The sequence below is a fragment of the Abramis brama genome, assembly GCF_963993115.1.
Source record: "Abramis brama genome assembly, chromosome: 15".
NCBI lineage: Eukaryota > Metazoa > Chordata > Actinopteri > Cypriniformes > Leuciscidae > Abramis > Abramis brama.
In genome coordinates this window covers 18,259,616-18,270,820 of record NC_139977.1, presented here as the reverse complement: position 1 = coordinate 18,270,820, position 11,205 = coordinate 18,259,616, and the positions used below count along the sequence as shown (strand labels likewise).

General features: G+C 35.4%; 1 protein-coding gene across 1 annotated transcript; it reads right to left on the bottom strand.

Moving 5' to 3' along the window:
• Window positions 1–1,686: 1,686 nt before the first annotated feature.
• On the bottom strand, window positions 1,687–5,287 carry abhd11 (abhydrolase domain containing 11). The gene is made up of 6 exons (XM_084138119.1): window positions 5,027–5,287; window positions 3,872–4,007; window positions 3,607–3,780; window positions 2,681–2,851; window positions 2,399–2,580; window positions 1,687–1,962 (listed from the first exon to the last, which is right to left on the bottom strand). Exons 1-6 carry the CDS (start codon window positions 5,179–5,181, stop codon window positions 1,827–1,829), a joined length of 954 nt encoding a protein of 317 aa, XP_083994245.1. The 5' UTR covers window positions 5,182–5,287; the 3' UTR covers window positions 1,687–1,826.
• Window positions 5,288–11,205: the final 5,918 nt, after the last annotated feature.

Below are 11,205 nucleotides of genomic sequence, written 5' to 3'. Positions count from 1 at the left end.
ATTCTAGTGTTCCACCATAAACATTCAATACAATGATAATGTGACATCAGAGAATACACACTGACATTTAGGATATGTCAATTTGCAGCATATTTCTTGATTTATCGATCATTAAGATTAAGTCATAAATATAATATATAATATAGTATACATTTATATAACCAGTACTGTATATGGATATACAAAATACTTGTCATTTACAAACATCGACACTTTCACAATGAACAAAAATATCCCCTTATAACAGCAGCTTTTATACTGAAGACTGCCAAAACAGTACCACATGTACATTTATTCTTAAATGTGTGCCACACACAATGTTAACACACCACTGGTCGGGGGAAAATCTTCCCATAAACCCCTGCTTTGGTACTTTAATAACCATCCAACAGTGATAAACCTACTGATAAGTGATAAACCTACCAATATTAGATGGAAAATGTGCAGAGGTAGGCACATTGTCAGTAATAAATCACACTAACATACCTGCAAAAGCTCCAAAAAGATAAACTGTGCAGTATCTAATGGCCGAACAAGCACCAAAACAGGTATTTTAGCACACACTTGTGTACTTGATCGATTTATTGATTATTCTTTAAATACAGAACAAGGGGTTCAAAAAAAAGGACCCAGGGCCAAGAAAAAAAAAAAAAAAAAAGTTTTCAGGTAAAACCCTTTTGTAGTTCTGTCAGCATAATTTCTGATGCTCTGAAAGATGTCTTATTAGTTACATTGCAGCATTTTCATTTGTTGTAAAGCCATACAAAACGGTTTTAATAAAATACCTATGGTCACACTTTAGTTTGGGGGACACATATTCACTATTAACTATGACTTTTGCCTCAATAAACTCCTAATTTACTGCTTGTTAATAGTTAGTAAGGTAGTTGTTAAGTTTGGGCATGGGGTAGGATTAAGGGATGTAGAATATGCATTCATATCTGCTTTATAAGTACTAATAAACAGCCAATATGCTAGTAATATGCAAACTAATAAGCCACTATTTAATAGTGAGAATTGGTCCCCAAACTAGTGTTACCCACCTACCTTATAGCACATCATGCACAAAGGTTTTGAAACAACAGAAACAAACCTATTATGCCCAATAGCATTAATGATTTAAAACATTTCACAAACAACTCAAATTTCTGTTTCCAGAAAAAAAGTAACAATTCTTGGCTGCACGTCAAAGTGTTGTGGTCTTATTCAATCTAAAGCGGAGACTGTGAGAGATGCTTTCAGCATGAGAACAGTTAAATAAGTCACACGCTGTTGCATAGACATCTGTATTTGTTATCAGAGCACAGAGAAAGGGTTTCCATGTCAACAATATGCTTACCAAAAAATATATATAATTTAAAGTATTAACAAAATTGAAAAATTGAAATCTAGTCCAATTATCATTTAGCTATAAAGCTAAAATATTGTTTTCATTTTTGAAATCAAAATATATATATAACAAAAAATCTAAATCTAGTCCATTTATCATACAAGTTATGAAGGTAAAGTATATTTTTTTAAACCACTGGATCCACTGTTTTGTATCAGCTATGAACAAATGACCTTGATTGAAAGTCATGGCCAGATTTCTATACATCCTTTTAATCAAATTAAAATGAATGTACTATGTTACGCTACAGCAAATACCACATTGAAAAATGAATACACTAACTATCAGGAATTATATACCGGTGCTATTGTGCATTATAAGGTAAGAGACTAGATTTAACTCAATAACAGTCATCTTGGTCCACACACCCTTACCATTCATTCACTGTCCCTTAATCATTGGGCGCACCTGTATGTATCCTCACCTGAGACAAGGACTATGATTGTAAGAACGTGATTATGGAGCTGATGAAATCCAAAGGCTTGTCAGCATGAATCCAGTGACTGGCATCTGGGATGTACTGGATATCAGCACTAGGAAAAAGTCGCTGGATTTCAGGGTAATCCTCAGAGCTAAGAGGATAACCAAGGGGTCCATGGCAGGAAAACAGACACAGAATTAAATAAACATGTATTTAAGAAACTTCAAACATTCAAAAGTGAAAGAGAAAAGTGATGCTTAATATTCAACAGTATTATTGATCTGACTGTACTGACGCTGTTATTTGAGAACTGAGCTGGACGATATCAGTTTTTGCAGAACTGATTTATAGATGAAATTAACCTATTTAATAATTTATGATATTTACAATGGAACTGAATCAACACTGAACTGACTTAAGCTGAACAACAGCAGAAATTAATCATTTTCCTGTTATCACTGTTAAGCTGCTTTGAAACAATCTGTATTGTATAAATAATGGTGACATAACTTGAGTTGACAGAGAGAGATTATATTAACCATAATGATGCACATGTGTACAAGTAGGGGTTTAAATAAAGTTATTACCTTATGTAGGCTGAGCTACTGCCACCCAAGAAAAGAGTTGGACCCTCATAGGTGGTTTTAAAATCAGGAAAAGCCATGATGTCCTCTAGGTGGTTTGAGATGGCTTCCAGGTTGATCCTCCAGCCATAGTCACCATTTTGCTCCTCCAGGTTAGTGAGAAGGAACTGACGAACTGAACGCTCCTGCAAACAACATAAATGTGGGTGATTACATTGAAATGCCACGATAACAATGTTCCAGTTAACTATATACAGTATAAGGCATGTGTGTGGACATGGTTACCTTTACTATCTTCCTGAGCTGGTCTTCAGCCAGTCTTCGTGCCGTGGAACGTGGGATATCACTGGCTATCTTCACCTCCTTCATTGCCTGGATGTAGGCATGGAAATTGGTGCGGGCTGAAGTCTGAGAGGGACTAATATCCACAACAACCAACCCTTCCACTAAATCAGGCTGAATTAGAGAGACAAAATAGAAATATTATTATTTTCTAATTACATTATTCAATTATTTTCATTTTATTTGTATTTTATGATGCAATTCATTCCTGTGATTGCAAAGCTGAATTTTCAGCAGTGCTCAAGAAACCTTTCTTATTCAAATCAATATGTTTGAAGGAACTGTGATATGTTTTTGTTATCAGGATTCATGACATGACATTTATGACATTTTATAAGCCAAACTAACCTTGTCTTGTCATGAAAAGGTCAAATGATTAGATATGTTAAGAGACTTATAGACCATGAGACCATATGGGTTTTTTTCCAGCATGTTGGTTGCTGGTTGTTGGTTGGTTACTTTGATTTAGGAGACAAAAAAAGTCAAATATTTATAATATTTTTACAAAACTGTTTATTTGTTTATCTGTTATTACCGTTTACTGCTTATTTCCTAAGACATACAAAAAAAATGCCGTATAATCTTATAATGAGCCTTTTTTAATCTTCATTATAATATCAGGACAATTGTATCACACTGACATTTTTAACTTCATGCCCCCTAAAAAAGATCCAAATTATTAATATATGATTTTTAATTTATTCATCATATAAGTGGTCTATTCAAATGAGAAGGAAGAGTGAATTGCATTTTTTATGTATTTTTGAATAAATTAATAGATCATCATGAGCTTCATGTCACTGACCCTTTGGCCTACTATTAGATGTTAAGTTGCGGTTGCATGAAAGAAATTATACAGCATGTGTTACCTGAGATAGAGCTGTCGTCATAGCAACCTTTCCCCCCATGCTGTGTCCAATCAGGACACACTTCCCAATGTGCAGCTGTCCAAGCAGATGCGTCAGGTCGTGGGTCATTGCTTCGTAGGTCAAGACAGGACTGTGTGGGCTTTTGCCATGGTTACGAGCATCTACTGTCAGCACCTAACTAGACAAAGTACAGTCAGGACACTCGCACAGACTCTTCTAAACAGCCCACAGCACCTTTTAACCACTGGAGAAACTGGAAGCATACCTTCCTGCCTGTCCGCTGCACCAGGGACTTGGCTATGGAGTGGAAGTTTGACTTGCTCCCAAATAAGCCATGAAGAAACACCAATGGCGTGCTGTCTACCGTCCCATCAAACACATCGTAGGTCAAGTTTACAGCACTAAGACAAAGCAAAGTAGACAAGGATGAAGACACTGTAAAAAAAAAAAAAGGTAGTAATTTTAACTGGAAAAAGGCTACAGTAAAATAAAAATAAATAATTGGTTAACATACGGACAAAAACTGTAATAGACCTACCCTTACATTTCATGTAATTTCACAGTAAAGTACTGTTAAATGTACCGTTTTCAGGAGTAAAAAAGAACAAATCACATTATAATTTAGAGTGAAAAGCCATCAGCTGACCAGAATTCTGCGTGACACTTCACATTTGATTGTTTCTTTTCTTTTTTTAATCATTTATGTACATTAGGGTTTTTTGTTACATCTTAATGTTTATTGCATTATTATATTGCTGTCCGTTATGGTGTTTTATATGTGTGCGTGACACTGTGCACCATCTATATATTAGTATTTACCTCAGCTAATGTAATTAGCTACTTGTGATTAACTCTAATTCACCATGTGTTTTCTCTATAACCCCTGTTATTATGGTGGAAGTTAGTATATTTTCAAGGTACAAAACAGATTTTCGTAGCAGCGTGACCTTGCTAATTCGGCAGAAAAGAGCTGTTGGATTTTTATTATTGTAAATTAGTTTTCAATAGTAATATATTTACAGGTTCTTCTGTAAATATGCTTACATATTACTGTATTTTATTCTGTAATATGTAATATTTTTATTATTCTGGCAACCACAGCTGCCAGTTTTTGGACACATGACCTTATTTATAGAATCTTAACAAAAGAGCTCTATCTAATGTATAACTTCATTAACGTGTCATCACCTGTAAAAGACAAAACAGAACATAACAATGTATAATTAGCCATTGTTCTCTGGTTTTACTAATGTTTTATTAATAAAATTACAAACTGGCTAATTTGCTAATGCGATAAAGAATGCGCAGGTAACCACTTTAAAATAAAGTAAATTGAAGTTTATACTACAACAGCCCTCGCTCACACATGCATTCCTGAGTAATTAACAGTATTTGAACCGGAAGATTAAAAATGAAGCACCTGGCGGCTCGTGCGCTGTCACTGCCAGCGCCTTCCAGTCGCGAGACTCCACTGCAAAAATCCCGAAATCCCGTTATAGATAAACATGACGACGGGCCACAAAGCACTCCCCTTGTCAAATTACGGCACAGGGCACTCATGGCAAAATTTGACATGCTAAAACCTGTGTCCGAAGTTCATTCATTCATTCGACCGGGATTTTAGTCTTCAAAGGTCGTGATGATGTTTAGCTAACACTAGGGAAACAGCACTACAGTGTTGCCAGATCTCGCTGGATAAACAAAATAAACCCAGAATAAATGTTGTATCATTGAAACGTGTACAAAATATACATTATAATTCGGTTAAAAAAGCATTTATATGAAACTAAAATGTATTTGACAAAAGTAATTGAAATGTTTCACATAAACAACGGCTATCCAAATAAATAACTACGCTCTCTTGCGCACACATCTATAATATTGCGCATTTACACATCATCCGGGTAGTGGGAAAGCACTTGCAAGCCTAAAATCGCGACTGTGTTTGATGATATTTTATGGTATATCCATAATGTGACATTTATAAGCAACTTTATCAAAAACAACAACAACCAAAAAGTCGTAAAAAATAAGCGGTCATGGCAACACACTGCCGCACGAGAGCCTAGACGTGATGCGTGATGTCACTACGTCGTGCGTCTATAATGCCTGCTGCAATGATATTAAAATTTCAGATACCACACCTTTAGAAACAATATTTAGTGTATTGCATATGAACGTGCACGAAAGTCGATCAATTAAAGTAGGAAAAAATAAAACAAAAAGAGGAAAATATTACAATATAAAGTATTGCTTATGGACCCATATTACCAGATAGTGGCGCCACAGACCAAGACAACAGACTTCATGATGCGTTTGGACAACCAAACGGCTTTCATGCGTTACAAAGAAAAGAACAGATCGTTCAAAAATATTGAAAATATTTATTAGAAGCTGAAAATTAAATAAAAAATGCTTTAAGCATTGAGATTATAGCCACCCATATATTAATTCAGTCAGTGTCTTATTTCAGATGAATAGCCCTTAAAGGGATAGTTCACCCAAAAAAGAAAATTCTGTCATTAATTATAATTACTCACCCTCATGTCGTTGCAAACCCACAAGACTTTAGTTCATCTTCGGTACACAAGCGAAGATCTTTTTGATTAAATCTGAAAGCTTTCTATCTATGATCTATGAGTTGATTGAGCCTAAATTAAATCTGTTCATCATATAAAGTGAATGTGTCTCTTCAGAAAATTTGGAATAAACTGCTCAATTCATATAGATTAGTTTTACAATCTCTTTATGAACGTTTTGAAGCATCAAAGTGGTAGTTGCATAGCTGTGGATGGAGGTACAGAAAGCTCTCAGATTTCATCAAAAAGATCTTCATTTGTGTTCTGAAGATGAACGAAAGAACGACATGAGGGTGAGTAATTAATGACAGAATTTTCATTTTTGGATGAACTATCCCTTTAATATCCTTTGACAGTTATCAGTAGCCTAATCATTTAAATTGAACTTTTATTACTTCAAAATTTCCAGTGATGTATACAGGCCTATAGCAAGACTGCCAAAACACCTCTGCCTAAGCAAATGAGAACAGAAGTTTTGCATATTATGTGTGATATCATCAGCTGACATCAATCCTGTAGAATATAGATAAATGCTGAGATGAATGAGCTAAAGATTTTCATATCATGATCACAAACAAGCTCTCATCAGCGTTCTCAATTACAGTATGCACAAGCTTTTCAATATGATGACCTTAAATAAATAAAACTGACAATAATATTTAACTTTTCCCCACAAGCAAAAGAGGACATGTTTTGATATGCAGAAAGTTACATTAAAGAAGAAGTCTTTGCACAATGGCATGGTTAAATGGACAACATTTTCCACAGCAAACAATAGAAAATGAAAAGAAGAAGCACGCAGTTTTATAAAATCCTCAAATGAAATCTCATTAAATTACATTATGGGAAGTTTAAAGACCATGTATTTATTTAAGGGTTAGTAAGAATTGGTGGAAGAAAATAGGCCTAATAAAATAAGTTGATTTTTCAATAATACACTTAATAGCCTATTTATTCCCCCGTTTTCACAGACAAGGCTTAAGCCTAATCCCAGACTAAAATGCATGTTTGAGCTGTTTTAAATGAAAGCAACTTGCATTGGCATATCTTAAAATATGTCAGTGCCTTTGTTTTGTCTCAAGACAGTAATGTTTTTTTCTAAGGCACGTCAATAAAAGCTACTTCAATGTCCTAATTGAACTAAAGCCTAATCCTGGTTAAATCTAAACTCTGTCTGTGAAACCAGGCCACAGCATCATCTAACCCAAACCCATGAAAGTACCGACAATCTTGAAAATGAATTTCATACACGGACTACACGACTAATACCCTCTTCTAAATGACAGAAATTTGTAACTTAAACCAATAAATAAACATGTTTTCACAATTCCTGGAAATACTATAGTTACACATTAGTTTGTCATTGAGGATTATTTAGGGTTAACATTCCTCTCTCTTATTTCAGACAACTCAAGAGAGCCAACTGCTTTTTGTTTATGTGCATCTAAAGAGTGCGTGACAGAGTGAGAGCTTCACCCTCCTCCATGTCTGCTGCTATAGGCAACACAGCAGTGGGGATAAAGCAGCAAACCAACAGTAGCCATGGTGAGGAGGACACATGCAGGAGAGAAACTCACAAGATGAAAATGTATACTGAATAATACATATTTTGATATTTGGTTTAAGTGTTATCTCTGAAATTATTTGGTATAGGTTCACCTGACAGGCAAAACTCGTTTGTCTTGAACATATATACACGCCCTATTTAAAATGATTTTCTTTAACTGATATAAAGTATAGGCTACTGTAATGTAACCTGTTTTGGACCGTCTCATTCATTGTGTAAGGTGGCAATAAAGTGAAATTTAAAAAAAAAAATAATAATTTTATAGCTTAAGGCCTATGTAAGTTGTCCAGTTCTTTATTTTGTCATCACAAATAATGGATGTTATAGCATACATTAATACAGTTTAATAAAAGAAAACTTAATTTTAAGTAATTTGTGGGGTTGTTAGTGAAATTATAGAAATGACCTGTTGAGAGGTGTGGTGGTATGAGACAGCAATCAAATCTGTATAGGCTGCTATTCAGGCAATTCAAAAGTTTAAGCAACTGCTTTTGAAAACTGAATGCATAAAGGAAAGCAGTTTCAGAAACCTATCAGTTTCTTTATGCGCTGTTTTTAACTAAAGATAAGACAAAATAGTTAGCCTAATTTGGCCGTTTATGATCACATGATCTTGGGTGACGCATCCTTGATACTAAAAACTGATGTAATTTATTTACTTGAGACCAGCTGGTTGAGAGTGAGTTGTAAAGAGTAGGCCTACACAACATCACAAAGTGCAATGAATTAAAAGGTAGGCTACACATTCGAGGCTATAAAACGCAAAGATTTAATTTGCCCCAACAAACATCAAATGTTGCTGCTATCTCTTTGTAACATATGTGGTGTAAGAGAAAAGGGCCTTTACTTTCGGAGTAGCCTAAAATGCTCGCGAAACTCACCGTGTGTGTGACATTAAAGTACACTTCCGCCACGCAGTCTCAGTAAACATAAGCAAATCTCACCCGCTTTGGTTTCGGTCACGTGACATCTCACAGGTTTCATTTTCAGCGCTGCAGGTGAACTAGAACAGCCAACAATAATGTGCTTTCCAATATAATTCCATATTTTCCCTTTAGGTATCCCTAAGAAAAAATGCTTAAATGCTAAAGTCCAAGATGACTTTACTAAACAATTAATTGAAATAGCCTATTTAAAAACATTGATCCCGTCATAAGTCAGTTGGGATAGGCTACTGGTGTTAACATAACTAAGCATATTGTCATATCACTATCTGAAAACATTTACAAGTAATAGGCCAAGCCCTATTACTGTAATACTGGTTATTTATGTAACAATTATATTATTATTATTAACAACAACACCTTTCTGAGTATGACCTTTGCATTATGTAATTGCATTATTGGGCACGATAATGCACGTAATGTAAGTTAAAAAAAAATTGTTGGAACTCAATAAAGAACAGTAACTGCACATAAAGAGAGAAAACTCCTAGTGCCTGTCAAAAGTTTTTGAAAGAAGTCTCTTCTGCTCACCTAGGCTGCATTTATTCACCAAAAATACAGTAGAAACAGTAATATTGCAAAATCGTATTACAAATGAAAATAACTGTTTTCTTTTTTAATATATTTTTAAAACTTTAAAAGCAGTTGAAAGCAGATTTTTGAAATAAGTTATGTTCATCAAGGCTGCATTTATTTAAATACAGTACTATTGTGAAATATTAAATTATAATAACTGTTTTCTATAAATGACAAAGCTGAATTTTCAGCATCATTACTCCAGTCGTCAGTGTCACGTGATCCTTCAGAAATCATTCAAATGTGTCTTCTAAAATGTTTGGTCATTTTTAATGCACATTTTGTAAAAAAACATAACTCAAAGACAAAAAAAAAAAAAAGACAAAAAATCTGTGCGTCATGCATAAATGACAAAGTCCTTTTTATGGGATACATATTTTCTGTGTAGCTGGGACTATTGTTCAGTAGTGGCAGTACTGTTAATAGTCTTTTGTTTTAGGTTGATGTTAATAAATTTATCTTTTCCATAAAGTATTAATGATAGTGATGGCAGTGCATCAGAAAATGAGGTCGTAGTAAGAAAGGAAGAAGTTGAAGATCAAGGAGGATAGAAACACTGAGTGAAGGCATTATCCTATGCAAGTTTGGAAGACGTGATCCGTACTACAGCCAAAGGTCAGATGCCATTGCCTATTGGCCACATTACACTGACAAGCAGGGATGCTCCAAAAATGATGACTAAACAGGTCAAAATCAAGTTACATGTGGAAAGTCTTGTTGAATTTCACTTGTGCTACACTGATTGATTTGGAATTCCAAGAAAGAATGTTTTTAATGTTTTTTTTTTGAAACACTACGACATGGTTTCACTACTTTCCAGGCAGCAAATTTGCATCTGAATTTGTGTCAGGTTTTTGACATTTTCACATGTGAGTTCCAAATGAAACATATGTAGCATATATTGAAATGGAATGTTAAAGATTTTTAATGTTTAAAAAAAAAAAAAAAAAAAAAACTAAGACCGTTTCACTGCTGTTCAGATTTAAAACATTTTATTTATCACATTTAAATGTGTGTGTTTCAGACAAATTTCAGACAATTTGCCAAAAATAATTTACCCTAATAAGACAAAGTCAGTTATAAATGACAAAAAAGGGGAGGGGAAGGTGAAGACAATGTCAGAACTGAAATCTGCCCTCTGATTATCAGTTGGTTACTTTTTTATTTGGAAGTATAGATCCTTTTATGTCAAGAGTTGCATATCATTCCTATAAGAGTCTGTTGACTGGTAAGAATGAAAGAATATTGCTACAAAGCCATTTCTCTGTGACCTTCTCCCAAGAGGGGAGGAAATCTTCAAATTCCTGAGATAATCAACACTGAAGGCTGAGATAACGCTCTGGATACTAATGTAACCTCAGTTTCCTGAGATACAGGAACGAGCATCGCGTCAGTCGCTGACCAGTATGTGGAAACGCTTTCTCTGAATACTGAAGCCTGATTGGTTCACGTCTGTGCACTTGCACAGACAAATGGCCTTTCAGCCCGCCAGATCTCCTGCTGAAATTCTGTGAAGGCCAGGAGCACTGCCACCATTTCCTGGCAGTCGATGTGCCAGCTCAACATTGGCTCTGTCCAAGAGCCAAAGGCCATCCTGCCATCGCACAGTGCGCCCCAACCCATCATTGAGACGTCTGTAATGAGTACCTTCCTTCTCGAAACTGAGTCCAGTTCCACGCCCCTCCGATACAGATGGGGCGATTTCCGGGGGGCCAGGGCCCTGGTACAGCTATGGCTCACCATGATAATAATATGGCCCTCGCGCCATCCTCGAGGTGGGACGCGGGAATTCAACCAGTGTTGCAGAGGCCACATGCGTAACAGGCCCAAACTACTGAGGAGGCTGCTGTCATTAGCTTCTGAAAAATGTTTTTAAAGGGAGGTTCCTCCCGTTCTGAATGCCATCGCTAACTGCTGAATTTTCAGGGAGCGT